General features: G+C 35.6%; 6 protein-coding genes across 6 annotated transcripts; 3 read left to right on the top strand and 3 right to left on the bottom strand.

The window, feature by feature from the left end:
• The first annotated feature begins 3,989 nt into the window (after nt 1-3,989).
• Nucleotides 3,990-5,988, top strand: LOC108557270 (cyclin-dependent kinase 11A-like). Its single transcript, XM_017913711.1, has 6 exons — nt 3,990-4,147; nt 4,222-4,519; nt 4,582-4,820; nt 4,874-5,041; nt 5,096-5,600; nt 5,656-5,988. Exons 1-6 carry the CDS (start codon nt 4,026-4,028, stop codon nt 5,830-5,832), a joined length of 1,509 nt encoding a protein of 502 aa, XP_017769200.1. The 5' UTR covers nt 3,990-4,025; the 3' UTR covers nt 5,833-5,988.
• A 634-nt stretch (nt 5,989-6,622) lies between these two features.
• LOC108557297 lies at nt 6,623-9,332 on the bottom strand. The gene is made up of 4 exons (XM_017913751.1): nt 8,075-9,332; nt 7,844-8,020; nt 7,537-7,629; nt 6,623-7,472 (listed from the first exon to the last, which is right to left on the bottom strand). Exons 1-4 carry the CDS (start codon nt 9,080-9,082, stop codon nt 6,810-6,812), a joined length of 1,941 nt encoding a protein of 646 aa, XP_017769240.1. The 5' UTR covers nt 9,083-9,332; the 3' UTR covers nt 6,623-6,809.
• A 228-nt stretch (nt 9,333-9,560) lies between these two features.
• LOC108557248 (BRCA1-associated RING domain protein 1-like) lies at nt 9,561-12,676 on the top strand. Its single transcript, XM_017913689.1, has 5 exons — nt 9,561-9,633; nt 11,116-11,192; nt 11,269-11,680; nt 11,733-11,929; nt 11,983-12,676. Exons 2-5 carry the CDS (start codon nt 11,119-11,121, stop codon nt 12,674-12,676), a joined length of 1,377 nt encoding a protein of 458 aa, XP_017769178.1. The 5' UTR covers nt 9,561-9,633; nt 11,116-11,118.
• A 188-nt stretch (nt 12,677-12,864) lies between these two features.
• Nucleotides 12,865-13,568, top strand: LOC108557267 (mitochondrial fission process protein 1). The gene is made up of 2 exons (XM_017913708.1): nt 12,865-13,081; nt 13,133-13,568. Exons 1-2 carry the CDS (start codon nt 13,006-13,008, stop codon nt 13,528-13,530), a joined length of 474 nt encoding a protein of 157 aa, XP_017769197.1. The 5' UTR covers nt 12,865-13,005; the 3' UTR covers nt 13,531-13,568.
• Nucleotides 13,569-13,612: 44 nt separating this feature from the next.
• LOC108557247 (venom allergen 5-like) lies at nt 13,613-14,509 on the bottom strand. The gene has a single exon (XM_017913688.1). The coding sequence runs from the start codon at nt 14,507-14,509 to the stop codon at nt 13,613-13,615; it is 897 nt and encodes a 298-aa protein (XP_017769177.1).
• Nucleotides 14,510-14,621: 112 nt separating this feature from the next.
• On the bottom strand, nt 14,622-15,356 carry LOC108557246 (venom allergen 5-like). The gene has a single exon (XM_017913687.1). The coding sequence runs from the start codon at nt 15,354-15,356 to the stop codon at nt 14,622-14,624; it is 735 nt and encodes a 244-aa protein (XP_017769176.1).
• Between the last annotated feature and the right edge of the window lie 234 nt (nt 15,357-15,590).

Raw genomic sequence — 15,590 nt, 5'->3', positions numbered from 1 at the left:
AAGAACATGAAACAAGAAAAATTCAGGAAACACTGTTGTTTTATTTTTTTTGGTTTTCTTTCTTCGTTTGTTTTCCTCGACAAATAACTGCGATTCGTCAGCTTTTAGAAATTTTTGTCGAATACTTGCATAACCCGCGACCCGGTCGAAACGCAAAAACTGAACCGAAGGTTACCAAATCTTTTGAAAATAATTCTGCATTGTTGTTTTCGCTTTCCAAAAAACAAACTCTTATAAACTATATTTGCATGTAATTATTATTCCTTTTTATTCATCAATTGATAATTTGTGATTTAATATTAAAATATTATATTTTCAATTTAAACAGTCACCAAATTGGTATGTATGCAAATGACAACGAACGGAATTTACTTTACCAGTTTGTAGCTTTCTTTTACAGAAATGCAAATTAAATTTATCATACTAACTTTATATCTGATGTAAACCAAATTGAATTTGTAAATTTCAAGATTTTAAGTCGTTTTAAGTTATGTTTAAGTAATTAATTCATTAATTGAAAAATTTCTTGGCCTTTATTAAATGTTTTAAGATTATTTGTATTTAAACAAAATATGTCCATAGTTTATTTCCATTTAGTTCAGTGAAATCTATATAGATTTTTTTGTAAATCGATGACAGCTGTCATACAGATTTATTTGATAGATATCAACAAAATTGTTTTCAGTAGATGTTTTATGTAAACTAGTTAATTCGTTTCAATTATTTCTTTACATAATCTGCGTTTAAACAGAATATTTATATACTATTTTGTTATTTAATTTAGTTTCAGTCATGTTTCAAACAAATTTTCGTAAATCGATGACAGCTGTCAGATTAGTTTAGAAGATTCAGATATGCATATGATTGTCGTCTTCAAAATTGTTGATTGAACTCTATAGAATTTTGTATTTAATTTAGTTTATATGAAATTTATATCAAATATTCGTAAGTCTATGACAGATTAGTTTGAAAGATTCACATATTTATTTGTGAAAATAACAAGTGTTAATTTTATTTAGACTTCCATCTTAATCTTCCATCTTAATCTTCACTCGAACTTTATTTGTAGTTGAAATTTCTCAAAATGGGACCACAAAGAGCAATTAGTGTTAAATGTCTGCAATAATGGTATTTCAAAACGCCACAGCCATTACTAAATACAAATTGCATAAAACAGATTTTACATCTTAAGACTTTCAGTAACCTTCATTTCACTTAACAAACTTTATTATCAAAATATATAAACTATAATGTAATATAAATTTGTCAAATGTAAATAAAAGGTTACACAGCATTATTTCATTGCAAAGCAGGTATTTTGTTTTATAAAATCATGATTTAATAAATCTTCAAAATTGTTTTCTTTGTACCTATTAATCATTAGCAAATACATTTATGATAGTCATTACATTAGAACAAAAAAAAACAAGTTGTCAGTGAATATCTTTTTTCTTGCAATACGTCAGCGATTTGCTATTCTTCGAATGCTGAGCAAAGCTACTAAGTGCATCTGATGTGGAGCGCGATTCTGAGCAAAATGATGATTGTTTTTTTGTTATGACACGTGCAAAAGTGGAAATTATTGGTATTTAATTGAAGCATTTAAATGATGCGACGATATTCTCAGTTGACTTTCCGATGGAATATTATTTTATTAGATGTTCAAACCTGAATCATATTGTAAATGTGATCTCATTTGACGTTTGCAAATGTTGCCAATTTGTATTGGTATATCTTGACATTTCGATAGAATTGTATGACATTAACAACTGTCATCTGTCAACATATTTGATGTGCATCCAATGATCTTGGGAATTTGTACTTGTAGTAACCGATATTGTTTTGTTTTATTTCATGTATTTAAGATTATTTATTCATATTTTTAAATTTATAATCAAATTGTAAATGTGTTCTTCTTAGACATTTCTAAATGTTTCCAATTTGTATTGGTATATCTTGAGATTTAGATATAATTGTATGACATTAACAACTGTCAGTTGTCAACATATTCGATGTGCATCCAATGATCTTTGGAATTTGTACTTGTAGTAACCGATATTGTTTTGTTTCATTTTATGTATTTAAGAATATTTATTCACATTTTTAAATTTATAATCAAATTGTAAATGTGTAATTCTTATACATTTCTAAATGTTTCCAATTTGTATTGGTATATCTTGACATTTAGATAGAATTGACATTAACAACTGTCAGCTGTCAACATATTTGATGTGCATCCAATGATTTTTGAAATTTGTACTTGTACTAACCGATATTGTTTTGTCTTATTTCATGTATTTAAGTATATTTATTCACATTTTTAAGTTTATAATCAAACTGTAAATTTGTTCTTCTTAGACATTTCCAAATGTTGTATGATGTATAATTGTATGACATTGACAACTGTTAACATATTCCATGTGCATTCAATGATCTTTGGAATTACTGGATCCACAAAGTTTAAAGAATTTGAAAATCATTGATTTAATCATTTTTTTGATTTAATAATATTTATTATTATTTTTAACTTTTCAATTTTAATCAGAATCAGTCGTATACGAATATAACAACAATTCTGTTGTAAATGGTCAATAGGTAATTGTTGCACGTACAGTACGTTTGCATGCAGATTTTCATAATTGACCCCATTGCCTATTCCTCCTTTTTTTTTTGCAACGTGATTCAATTTATTTTCATCGCGGCAACAAAATGTGTGCTGTTGTTTGTTGTTTGTGCTTTCGTACGTGTAAGCGAGATAGGAATTATCTTGTCTCGACTCTACTTCTACTATGCACAACTGCTTCAACACTTTCTCTGCAACCTTTATGCGATTACGCAATCATTTTCGAATGACGTTGCGCAACGCGTCCACCGTTCGTTCAATTCACCTGCCTATTGCCAATAATAAATAAACATGAGATTTATTGTTAATTACTCATCGTACTGGCAATACCCTCCAAATGTCGGATAATTGACGAATTATGATGTAAGGTTTCGTGAATGATAGATCAAATGTGCGAACGAAATCAAACAAAAGGGGAACGTGCAAAAGTGCATGCATTTTCGACCTTTCTCCCTATTTTTTGTGTGTTATATTTTTTACGATGTTCATAATTGAGATTAATTATATTTAATTTACGTTTCTGGTTTTACCAGCATTTGTCATGCGTCGCGTAAATTCCAAAGTCACTGTTACGTCATGCCAATACATTGACTTTTTTGGTGTTACTTAAATACAAATTAGGAAATATCGTATCAATATTCTTAATAAAAAAATCATAGTCTCAATTAGTTTTTCATGTATTCAGAATTAGTGAGTTTTCTCAGATTTGCATCTGTTATCGTTTTCTTATAATAAGCGTTCAAACAAAAACGGTTTTTTAACACTTCCAAAATTCGGTGTCTTCACATTTTAACAAATATCTGAACAACCACGTACGGCAAATACAAGTTTAAATAATTAAATTAAATAATATTCAGGATCTAATTGAAGTCTTTATCAGATTTGTGTCTGTTATCGTTTTCTTGTAATAAGCGTTCAAACAAAATTGGTTTTTCAACATTTCCAAAATTCAGTGTCTTCACATTTTAACAAATATCTGAACAACCACGTATGGCAAATACAAGTTTAAATAATTAAATTAAACTATAATATTCAGGATCTAATTGGAGTCTTTATCAGATTTGGGTCTGTTACCGTTTTCGCTTAATAAGCAATCAAAAATTAAAATAACGTTTATTAACGCTCCCAAAACTCATTGTCATCACAAGTTTTATATGTATTTTTAACATCAATATGATTTATTATTGTTTTTATTTTAAATTTATTCTTTTATGTAGAACTTTGCTGTTTTCATAAGAATTGTATTAATAGCAGATGATTGTGTTTAATTGCCTCCATGGGTTCAAGGTAATGTTAGATGACCGTTGCTCAGCAACCCCAAACAAACAATACCAACAAATGTCCGTCAATTGACGTAGAACGTAATGTGAAATATGGTCAGTTCCAAACTACAAACTACAAAATGCCTGAGTTACCAGATGAAATGTACTGCTCGCAGCAGATCGTCGTCAATCCAACTTTTCCGTATCTCCTTAGACAGTATGCAAAGGCAGCAATACGCTCGCAACCTTCAGATTTACTCAGGTAAACTGTTATCGACATATTTCTTTTTCGCAAAGCATTTCGCTCATCGCACTTTGTCTTCTTAATTGCATAAGATGGTCGACTGCATATTTCCGCTGTCTCTCGTTGAATCTTCCTCCCCCAGTGAAACCGCGCCTCGAGTATCCAATACCCAAAGATTACGACGGAATCACTCCGGGCTGGCTGCGAGCGCTCCTTTACCAATTTCAAAACAGCGCCTACGTCGATTTCAAGGTCTTGTGGGACAGATGGATCGGAGCTTGCCTTAACCACGGCACTCTAATTAAGATTCTATGCTTGGGAGGTTTCACAGATCCGCATGCGATTCCCTTCTTGCAATTCATTGGCCTGTGTTTAGGATTCATATGCGAAGTGCGTTATAATTTTGTCCGCACATTATGACTTATATATATAATACTGTAATATCTTTTAAGAATTTAACAGAAACTATGATCATGGTCTGCGAAGTCTTAACGGAAGAACCGGAAGGAGGTTCTGCTATGATCAAAGTAGAAACTTTCATCGATATCTATACGTTTTTGGCCTCACTTGACGCCTCGCACGAGCAGACCATCATAAATCATTACTTCACCGATGACCTGCTCAATCTATATGAAAAGTTGGAGAAACAACAAGAGGTGTACAAACCGCCGACTCCGAAAACGCCAGAGAAGTAATTTTATATAGAGACTTTGTGCAGGTTTATTTGACTTTTAAGTGTTTCAGGGAAATAAGTATCGTGGAGGAAATAGCTGAGGAGGAGGAGAAACTTTCGGATGGTCCTAAAGATGCCATATCGTGTCCTGATTTATTGGAAATTGAAGCTGCGAACGCGGCGGCAGCTTTAGAAATGCAAGCGGAAGAGGAGGAAAGGGGGGAAGAGGAAACGGAAAGGTTCAATCGATGAAATCATAATGAAAATAAGTTAAGTAAAGACTTTTGTTACAGCAAATCAACAATTATATCCGACAAGGAAAGGACGGATATAATAGATAAATATTTGTCACATCCTGAGGAGAAAACCGAACAAGTCGATGAAAAAGTCGATGTAGAAACTCTGTCAGACGAGACGCTCCCGCTGATGCCTGGAGAGGATAATTTCGAACCTGACCAGGAGACGGTTATGGACGAGGAGGGTCAGATTGATGATGATCTGAAGTCGCAAACGTCCGAAAGGTTTTCCGAGCATGATGTGCAATCTGATGATTCTCATGCAGTCGTCGATCAACAGGAAGAAGAGGAGGCGGAGGAGGAGGAAACGCCGGAGAAGAAGCAGGAGGAAATTGCCGGTGAATTCGGAAGTGAGCATGTGATAGCGTTGCACAAGATCGACGAGTCTATATGCGGCGAAGATTTGGAAGAGGAAAAAACGGACATGTTTACTATAACAACTGAAGAAGGCGAGGAGGAAGAGGCTGGCGAAGAAGAGGTTACGAAAATGTCCGCATCGAAGGTAAGATCGTAAAAGATTCGAATTTATTGATTTCTAATTTCTTGTTTTGCTTTAGTTCGAGGAAGAAGAAATTTTCATCGAGATCATTCCCGGCATCGGCGGATTTGTGCCCATCGAATTGTTTAATGCCGTCATCGAGTATATGAAGGCTTGCGCTGCTAAGCAACACGGAATGGTCATGCCTAGGAACATTCGCCACTACAGCTGTCCACCATTGGAAGTATTCGATTGAATGAACGAACCCGCACAGAATTTTCATTACACTTTATTTTGATACACATTCCATTTATTTGCTAAATTAATCTAAATAAACTTATGATAAATGCATGTTGATCAATCGCTTTCAAGTTGATTGGACTTATTGCAATAGTTTATATCTAATTTCAATGTGGACATCTGAGATCTATGAAAATAAATATTGAACATAAAAGGTACTGCAAAAAACTTTTAAATACTGATTAGTTTTATTTTGATTACTAATTTTCTTTTGGTAACACATTCATTAATACATTATAATATACATGCATATTAGCACATACAAATATTTTCTCTCGTCAACTTTCATTATTATTTAGGTATAAAGTCTTCATTTGGTGTTCCTTGTACATACATATATTTAGATTTATTTATATATTCTTTATTTATTTTATTCATCATTATTTATATAGGTTGTTGTGCGATATTGTTTATTGATTTTTTTTATTTCATTCCCAACAAAAAAAAAATAGACTCGAATTCCAATCAGAGTAATCGAGTTACACACAGAGCTTTACACATTGACATTGAAAAATTAGACGATCGTTTGAATGAAAAACAAAAGAAGAATGTCCGAAAAGTTGAACAACAATTATGTCTTACGCAACAACGATGCCTACTCTATAATAAATATGCTACATTTCCTAATACCGTGAATAAATAAAAACAGAAAAAAAAGAATAAAACGAAAAGAAAAGAAAAAAATGATAATAAGAAACAAAACAAATAACATTTATTTTACGTTTAATTTGTACTTAAAAATGGCGCACAAAATAATTGCTAAAAATAATAATAATAATAATAATAAAATTCTTTGGAAGTTTCGCGCGCACGCTACTACAGAACAAAATATTATCACAATTTATATATTTGAATTAATTTAACGAGGACGACGTAAAAACTGAAATTGAGCACCCAGTAGGTAGTAGTTAGTTACTAAACTACTTCTACTGCTCATTGCTGTAAGAAATGCTCTGTGTAGAGGCGGAGAACCTTGTGGATGAGCTCGTACTGTTCCGCAGTCTGCACCATTCCTCCGCGATGCAGACGCAACGAACAAAGGATTGCCAAGACGTCGACGTTGAAATTGCTTCTAAGTTGCTGGATGCCGTTCAATATTGCCAGGAAGCAACCTGTCCTTCCTATGCCCGCGCTGCAATGCACCACCAGCGGATTCTTCTCGTCCTTCCGTATCCTCTTTATGTTTTTATTATTGTCTATAAACTTGATAACGCGCAGGGCCAACTGAAGTACTTCCTCGGAATCCGCCATCTTGTGGTCTTGCCAATTCGGATACCAGAAATGTGTTATTTTCCTGCCGTGCTTCCCCTTTTCCAGCGCGAAATGTCGTAGCACGCAATCGCCCAGGTCCTCCTTCGAAAGGTATTTGATCTTGTACTGGCCGAAGGTGATCTCGTTTACCTCCTCGATCTTTATGATCTCCTCTTCGTAAACCCTCCTCGCATCAAAAGTGAATTTGTCCTGAGACTTGATCGATTTCAAAAAGTAGAAAGACTTTTCAGTATCATTCTTAGACGATTTGCCCAACGGGAAGTACAGCTCGCATTTGTTACGTCCCTTCTCTATCAGTTGCGTCAACATAACTATGCAATTGCTCTGCAACAATAGATTTTTAATAGATTTTTTTTTCCATTTTTAAGTGTTTATTAGAGGCTCTTACTTTTGTTAACCAAATCATCTCCCAAAAGTCTTCACATGTGTGAGCCATAGGTCCTTGGGTTGCTATGTATGAGGATTCAGTGTAATCAGGACCCTATAGAATATATTATTATATAAATATTGTGCAAATAGAGTGATTGAATGATTTGCTAGACTATTTATACTGTATTGTCTACATCTTGAAATTTAATAATCAAGAACAAATGGTTGCAACATCTGTACATGAATTATTTTGTACATTACAAATGCACCCATTTCCATTTTTTGTTGAGCCTTTATATAGATTAATGAATTGTTTTTCATCATACCTTAATATAGTTGGCATGTATGTAGGGTTGAACTTCACTCAGATGCACTCTGCTGTGTTCATTGGGTAAAACTCCCTTATAGCGATTTCTGCTTTGACTGCCAGATACAATACACTTTTCTTGAAGATTCAATGGAACCTCCCAGAACTCCTGATGTAAACTAGGCACACGTTGGGCCTGTAAAATTTAAAATGAGAAAACCAGAATGTATTGCAATCATAAAAGATTTACCTCACAAAACAATTTCAATTCATTAATGGTTAAAACACTTCCAGCAGTCTGCAGATACTGCACATTCTGCAGATGCAATTTAAAATCATCAGAGAGTAATTGCGATGCCTCCAAATCTGCCTGATGTGGGTATCGAGCTGTCCTGTTCCCTTTGCAGATTTTACTTTGATTGCTGCCCAAAGCTCCAGTTTGATGCTGGCAATAATTGCAAGGTGGTACATACAGATTCTCATTGGACAATGATTTCCGTTCACATTTCAGATTGCAAATGCAATTGCAGAGCTTAAGCTTTCCCTTGCAGTTGTTTGCCTTACTGGGAACTGATTCATAGATAGTGCAATTGCCACAAGTCTCTAAATGTATCTGAGACTTTCTTCGATCAAATTCTTTTACATTCTTGAACTTCTTATTTGATGGACAGTCACAGTTGCCCCCAAAACTAGTCAAATTTAGATTGGAAATACTTTTAGCAGTGTTCAACTTTGAGATTGGTGGTGGTTTTTCATTGCTGCTGCTGAGGTCAATGGTGAGGCTGGCATTGGAACCTCTGCGTTCGAGCAGCCCCTTAGCTTTAATTCTGACAGGCTCAATCCTTGGCTCAGAAAAATCTTGCAGTGTCATTATTTCCGGCAGAGTCTTCAATGTTTGCGAACCTGAGATACTGACATTTGAAGAGAACCGCTTTAAATTTGAAGTTGGTGCTAGGGTTTTGCTATCGAAATCTGTGAGGTACTTCTTGTTCTGTTTCTTGGGCGTGTTTGGCATGGAATATACATCTCGCGATATATCTGTCTGTGGTTTTGGGTCAGAGTCAAGGCTTATGGCTTTCAGCTTCCTGGAGAGTGTTGGGGTCTTTGGTGACTGGATAACCAGAACAGGTTGCGTATTTGTTGGGTCTAAATTAAGTGTAGGGAAATTGCGATCACTACTACTTTGCTGTTGACTGCTGCTACCACTACCGCACGACCCTTCCACTTCTTCAACACTTCTTTGTTTTGCCTTTTCCATATTTATTTGTTTTTTTTTTTTGTTGTTGTTGCTTCTGTTGTTTCGGCCCCCTTTCCAATCGAAGAACGCTTCACTCACCTCCACATGAATTTCCAACAGGCAGGGAGCATGTTTAGAACCGCTTTTCGGAATCTCCGCCTTCGTTTAATGTTTTTTTAATACCTTTTTATATTGTTTTTGTAATAAATATTTGTAATAAGGGCAAGATAATTCGGCCATGTTTTAATAACAGCTGTTTCTTTTCCTTACGGACACGTTGCCAAATAAATCATCTTTTTGCAATTAAATTACGTATACTTATTTTGCAATTTTAAACTTTCACAAATCCAATTATTTGCCATTACATTAACTGAATTATTCGATGTTAATCAATAAACATATATTATAATACTTTCTCCAATGTTATAATAAATATATGCAAAAGGCAACATTGCATGTTTTTCGCACCCTGTGTTTCCCTGTGTATGTTTGAGAGTTTTGAAAGTGTCATGTGCAATAAAATATTTATGTAATACATACTTAATTATCGATTTAGTGATCTTAACAATTAAGTAAGTAATACATGATATGATAGCTTAAAATATTAGCTTTATTTGATCGTTTTACACATTATAGGTTACATTCTCAAATATATTGTTTGGCGCCAAAACATGTTATTAAAAATTATTAATATTGCAATTCATAAACATTAAACAGTACAAGTTTATATATTAAATAATACAAAAACTCAATTAAACTCACTTAATTAGCGTTACTTGAAAGATTTGTTGCATAAATAAATTAATTTTAAAAAAACTTAAGAATAAACTAATTAACGAGCATAACTTAAACAAAGCATTTTGAAATTGAAACATTCGGCAATGAATAAACTTCATGATACAAATATATCTATGTCGCAAGCCCGACAACCAAAAGACCGTCTATTGAAATCCCGACTATTAAAGTCCCGACGCGTGAAATCCCGACTATGTTATAATCCCGACTACCACAATACCGACAATCAAAATTCCGACTATGTCAAAATCCTGACGACCATAAAAATCCCGACTACCATAAAAATGTTATTGTAGAAATTTATAATAATAAAAGACACTGTCGGGATTTCGATATAGTCGGGATTTCGAACGTCGGGATTTCGGTTGTCGGGCTTGTGATTGCCACCGATTTATATCATCTATATCAGTGATTCTCAAAGTGTGGCTCGTGTAAAATATTTAGGGGGTCGCAAAAAATGAATGACATATCAATCTTGGTTGTTTTCTACATGTACTTATCTTTCGGGGGGTCGCAGAAACTTTGTATGTCCAGAAGGGGGTCGCAAAAACTTTTTATTCCTAAAAGTCTCAAAAAGTTTGAGAATCACTGATCTATATACTTCATCTTCTATTACAGCAGAGGTTGTCAACCTAATTGATGCTCAAAATAATGCAAATATTTGATTTATTACATCAGTTACACTGATTATAAAAAATAATTAAGTTTTAATAAATCGTTACAATTAATTTATTACAAAGAAAATCTAGTTTTTAAATATATTTGAAAACTGAAACAAATAAATTTATAAAATATTTGTATTTAGTCGATCTTAGTATATTTCGTTTGTCATTTTCTCATAGTTCGATTGTATGATGATGTTCTTATTAGTAAGCAATCGTCAAGGTTAACATTGGTGAGTGGATTTCTGTATTACATTTTTTCTATATTTAACGTTGAAGATTAGATTCCAAAAGTTTTCATCTGCAATGTAGGATAGATAAATGTCTTTATAATTAAGAACAATAGCAACATTTACTGCAACAACCTTTAACTATTGACAAAAAAAATATGAACGAAATAGAAGAGGAACAACGGGTCATTGAACTTAGATCTTTCCACGACATTTTACAAAATTTTACTGTTTTCTGTTAATTAATGAATTGTTGCGTGTATACAGTCTACAATCCTTAAATAATAAAACTTTTAAAATGTGCACCTATAATATGTATCCGGTTTTCCGCTATAAATATAACAACAAGTTCTTAAATTCTTTATAGGAAATGGCATCCACCATAAACTTTGACATGACCTCGGAGATGGCTCTCCTAATATCAGAACATTCCTGCAGAAAATGGTATATTTACATTTACAAATCTTCTTGTAGAAATCACTTTTATTTTGAACTGTAAAATTTTATTTCAATAATTTAGCGGAAAAGTATACAATGATCCTGTGAAAATGAAGGTGTGCGGACATTTGGTGTGCGCTGCCTGCGCTTCATCAAAATGTGCGATATGCGGCGTCGGCAAAGGTATCCAAGGTCCATGCAATTTCACTGCAAAGATAGTAAATTGGATAAAGGAAATGGAAAATAAATACGCGGACAAAAGTTTCCTCATCAATAACATACCGAAAATCAACGGAACCGACTCAGACATTGTTATTCCTGCGACGCAAAATCCGCAGCAGGTACATATCATAAAGACAGCGATGAAGCGAAATAGCAAAGGCGAATCTGGTCTGCACGTAGCATGCAAACAGGGAAAGTTGGACAAAGTTAAGCAACTCATCGAGTCCGGATGCGATGTTAACGCAGTCGATTGGGCCAACTGGACTCCATTGGTAAATTATGATATAATTGTTACCATCAGGTATGAAATTGATTTAATTTCAGCACGAGGGTGTACAGAGCAATGCTTTCGACTGCGTGAGGGAACTGCTGAATGCAGGAGCTTTGGTGAATGCGCCGGGCGAGAATTACATTACACCGTTGCATCAAGCCCGAGAACTGCAGTTCGAGAAAATTGTTGATATTTTGCTGGAGTTTGGAGCGGATCCCAAATCAATCGACTTCTCGGGGAACATTGCGATGTGAGTTGTCTGATTATTAAATCGAATGTTAATAATAATTGGAATGATTTAAGGTCGAATGGTCTTGAAGTACAACCAACTAAAGAACAACTCTTCGTGGCCCAGATCAAAGAAGCTTTGATACTAGGCGTTAGCGATGACACTAAAAAAGTATTGACCAACCGAACTATAGTATGCAGCGGTAAATTTAACGTTAAGAAAACTGATGTTATTATTTACGGTAAAGCTGACAATCTGCAAAAGCACACCAGCCTTATGGCTATTTTGAATGGAATTCCGTTGGTGAACGAGCGAAACGTCGAGTCTCTCTTTTCCCCTGATTTTCCCTTGAATTTGAATTTCCCCGAGGAATTATCGGCACCGCTCAAGGATTGCATCATGAATAAGCTGTATCGCAAGCCGAGATTGTTCGACGGAATGAAGTTCCACGTGATCAACAGTTTGAAGAAAGTTTCGCGGCACAATTTCGTTTTGAATAGGTGTCAGATTTGCGAGATGATCGAGGCCGGCGGTGGAAAACTTTTGGTGAGACCGCCTGCAGAACGAACAGTGGATTCGGCGGACGTTCAGTATCCTTACCACGCCAAAGGATCGAAGAAATTGAAAAGTTGTCTCAATTATATTGTTTATGATGCGAGGAATGCTCCGCTTCTTCTATATAGGATGAGCGAGTTGCGACACGTACCTGCAGATTGGATCGTTGATTGTACATTAGCTTTTAAAATTATCGAAATGGATGGTTTTTAAAACACATTTATTTATGTTCTCTTATTCTAATAAATATTATATTTTTTTATTGTAAGCTAACAACATTAATTCAATTCAAAATTCGCTATCATTTTCATTGAAAATTGTCCAGTAATTTTAAACAGAAAAATTACTTAATACTGGTCTACTTTATATGTGTACGTTTGAATTTATAGTATAGAGGATAAACTTCTATATATTAAATTATTGAAACAAACATTAATCATGATATCAATTTAGCTGATTACATAATATAACGAAGTAGAGCGGGTTGCAGTGTGCCTTAATGATATCCTGCTAGTAAAACTATAGAAGTAAACGTGTTTAAAATGTACGAAAAAGAAACTGTTAGTATGGAAACCCCGACGAAAGATTTATACAGAGACACGCCGGTCAGGTATTTAGGTAAGTTGACGCTTATTCCATTTAGTACAAGACTAATTTTGACCGTTTTAGGTTATGCGAATGAAGTGGGAGAAGCTTTTCGTAAAATAATTGGTGGTAAATGGGTTGCCGCCACCTACGGAGTAGCGACTTTATATGTTCTCGCCGATACCTACGACAAAAGTTCTAAATGCCACGATGGAGGTGCTGCCACGAAGAAGGTGGTCTACACCGCCGCAGATACTCTACTGTGGCAGATGCTGGCTTCAGTCGCAATACCCGGTTTAACGATAAATCGTGTTTGTGCCGCCTCCGCATACTTGTTGAAAAACAATAAGAATTTAGGTAAGATGCCAAAGAAGTGGGCGGTCACGGCTATCGGTCTAGCGACTATCCCGATTATCATCAAGCCAATTGATCATATGGTGGACACCGTTCTTGACAACACGTTCAGAAAACTGAGTCCGTAAACTGTCGTTATCTCAAATTGTTAAATAAATCTCGTTGTTGCCAAAACTATGTTATTATTATGATGAAATATTTAAGTTTTATTCATATACAATTTAGATTCACTATGGAGCTGATTAGGATAATGATCAACTCTGGTGCGAGCGAAATATTGATGACACAGGAACTGGATTCGTCCCACATATCAGGTGCATCATCTGGTGCTACATACAGGTCTTGACTCATAGGTCTGATCACACCGCAGAGGTTCGTGTAATACTCGTTGACCGATTGACCGTCGCGGCACTCCGTCGCCGGTGGGCCAGCTTTATAGACGGGAATTTTGAGCACGTTGCCGGCCGGACTGTAGTTGCAGAAAATATCGTACACGTTGTACTTCTTGCCTTTCCTCTTGGAGCGAAACATCGCGCATCCGACGTATTTAACTTTCGCCCACATCACTTGCGTCAGGTGTCCGGCAGGTTTGAATCCCTGGTAGGACGTTCCCCAGTCCTTCGTTACATTTGCGTCCAAGTATTTCAACTCGGAATCTACCCAGCCGTTCAGCGCATTCCTGAGAAACTTGCAGTCCATGGTCATAGTCTTCGTCGCAGTCATCGAGTACAAGTTTTGACCCATCTGTTTGCCGTTGAGGCCGCGCCTCACCTTGTCGTGTGCCCAAATGCACTGCTTTATGTAACACCCGGTAACAAATTCGCACTCTTTGTCGTAGCTGAGCACGTTCATATTGGATATCTTAGGAATGTGATTCTTCACGTAAGCCCCTCCGGCCATCTCGTCTCTGTAGTTGTTGTGATCTTCCAGTATGCATTCTCGTTGAGCATTCGTTAGCACTTTATAGTCACCTTCCTGCAGTCCACATTTCACGTTCAATTCGCATCGATATAAACATGGAGTGTTTTGCATATCTTTCTTACAATAATCTTCAAGAACAATACCCTGTGCAAATTGCAAATATATCGCAACAAGGATTAATATCATTATTCTATTTTTTGGCATTTACAAGCGGCAACTCACGTCAAAATTGCGATTTAATCAATATAAAATCTGTAAAATCAAATTAATAATATACTTTGTACATCAGTGTGTTTAATTATAATATGAACAAAATATTAATAATTATGGTGAAAATAAGGAATGGGGTGCACTTAAAACTGTTAACATTATCTTCACTAAATTGCATATCTCCGGGAGCGTCCGTTGGAGGTATGTATGTGTCTTCGCTTATGGGTCTTATAGGACCGCACAGATGCTTATATCTGTCGTTCGCTTTAAGCGGGGCGCAGTCGGTGGCCGGTTCTCCCTTCTTGTACATGGCTTTATTTCGATAATTTCCCGGTGGGAGATAGTCGCAGAACACATCGTACACGTGAAATGCTTTGCCGTTTCTTCTGGAATGAAGCATTGCGCAGCCCACGTACTTAGTGTTGCTCCACAGGACCTGCGTAAGATGACCAGCTTCGTACAAGAAGGTGTATCTTTCACCCCACGAAGCAGCGTTACTCTCGTTTAGGAACTTAAGTTCATTGTTCACCCACCCGTCGAGCGAAGTCCTCAGCAATTTGCAGTTCAGTGTGTTCCTCTCCACCGAAACCGAGTAACTGTACAAGTTTTGTCCTAGGTTTCTACCCTTCACCGTCAGTCGAGTCTTATCGTGACCCCAGATGCATTGCTTTATGTAACAGCCAGCTATGAATTCGGCCTCTTTATCGTAACTCAAGACATGCATGTTGCTCGTTTTGGGGAGGAAATGATTGGAGAATTCGCCGCGTGCCATCTTATCCCTGTACAGATTGTGCTCATCCAGAATACATTCTCGCTCTTCCATTGTGAGCACGTTGAAAGTCGGTTTAATTCCACACTGTTCACCGAATTTACATCTGAACATGCACGGCGTATTCGTTTCTTTGGGTTTGCAATAATCATTCAATACGATGGACAGCGAAGATTTTAGCAAGATCACGAACAGAAACAATTCCATGTTTAAATTTGGACATTTCTGTTCGATTCATACTTTCATTTCTGATTTTTTTTAATTACCATAGTTTCTATAATTTTAGAA

The sequence above is a fragment of the Nicrophorus vespilloides genome, unplaced genomic scaffold (genome assembly GCF_001412225.1).
Source record: "Nicrophorus vespilloides isolate i.1.1-1 unplaced genomic scaffold, Nicve_v1.0, whole genome shotgun sequence".
NCBI lineage: Eukaryota > Metazoa > Arthropoda > Insecta > Coleoptera > Silphidae > Nicrophorus > Nicrophorus vespilloides.
Note: the sequence above shows the minus strand (reverse complement) of the source record. Positions and strands in the feature narration are given on the sequence as shown.

Excerpts from the sequence above, each read along its gene's own strand:
- LOC108557270 (XM_017913711.1), top strand. The coding sequence starts at position 4,026 with ATGCCTGAGTTACCAGATGAAATGTACTGCTCGCAGCAGATCGTCGTC. Across the intron at positions 4,821-4,873 it reads ACTCCGAAAACGCCAGAGAA|GGAAATAAGTATCGTGGAGG; the intron begins GTAATTTTATAT and ends TAAGTGTTTCAG. Across the intron at positions 5,042-5,095 it reads GGGGAAGAGGAAACGGAAAG|CAAATCAACAATTATATCCG; the intron begins GTTCAATCGATG and ends CTTTTGTTACAG.
- LOC108557297 (XM_017913751.1), bottom strand. The coding sequence starts at position 9,082 with ATGGAAAAGGCAAAACAAAGAAGTGTTGAAGAAGTGGAAGGGTCGTGC. Across the intron at positions 8,021-8,074 it reads AATTGAAATTGTTTTGTGAG|GCCCAACGTGTGCCTAGTTT; the intron begins GTAAATCTTTTA and ends TAAATTTTACAG. Across the intron at positions 7,473-7,536 it reads AGATGATTTGGTTAACAAAA|AGCAATTGCATAGTTATGTT; the intron begins GTAAGAGCCTCT and ends CTATTGTTGCAG.
- LOC108557248 (XM_017913689.1), top strand. The coding sequence starts at position 11,119 with ATGGCATCCACCATAAACTTTGACATGACCTCGGAGATGGCTCTCCTA. Across the intron at positions 11,681-11,732 it reads GGGCCAACTGGACTCCATTG|CACGAGGGTGTACAGAGCAA; the intron begins GTAAATTATGAT and ends ATTTAATTTCAG. Across the intron at positions 11,930-11,982 it reads TTCTCGGGGAACATTGCGAT|GTCGAATGGTCTTGAAGTAC; the intron begins GTGAGTTGTCTG and ends GAATGATTTAAG.
- LOC108557267 (XM_017913708.1), top strand. The coding sequence starts at position 13,006 with ATGTACGAAAAAGAAACTGTTAGTATGGAAACCCCGACGAAAGATTTA. Across the intron at positions 13,082-13,132 it reads CACGCCGGTCAGGTATTTAG|GTTATGCGAATGAAGTGGGA; the intron begins GTAAGTTGACGC and ends TGACCGTTTTAG.
- LOC108557247 (XM_017913688.1), bottom strand. The coding sequence starts at position 14,509 with ATGATATTAATCCTTGTTGCGATATATTTGCAATTTGCACAGGGTATT.
- LOC108557246 (XM_017913687.1), bottom strand. The coding sequence starts at position 15,356 with ATGGAAGAGCGAGAATGTATTCTGGATGAGCACAATCTGTACAGGGAT.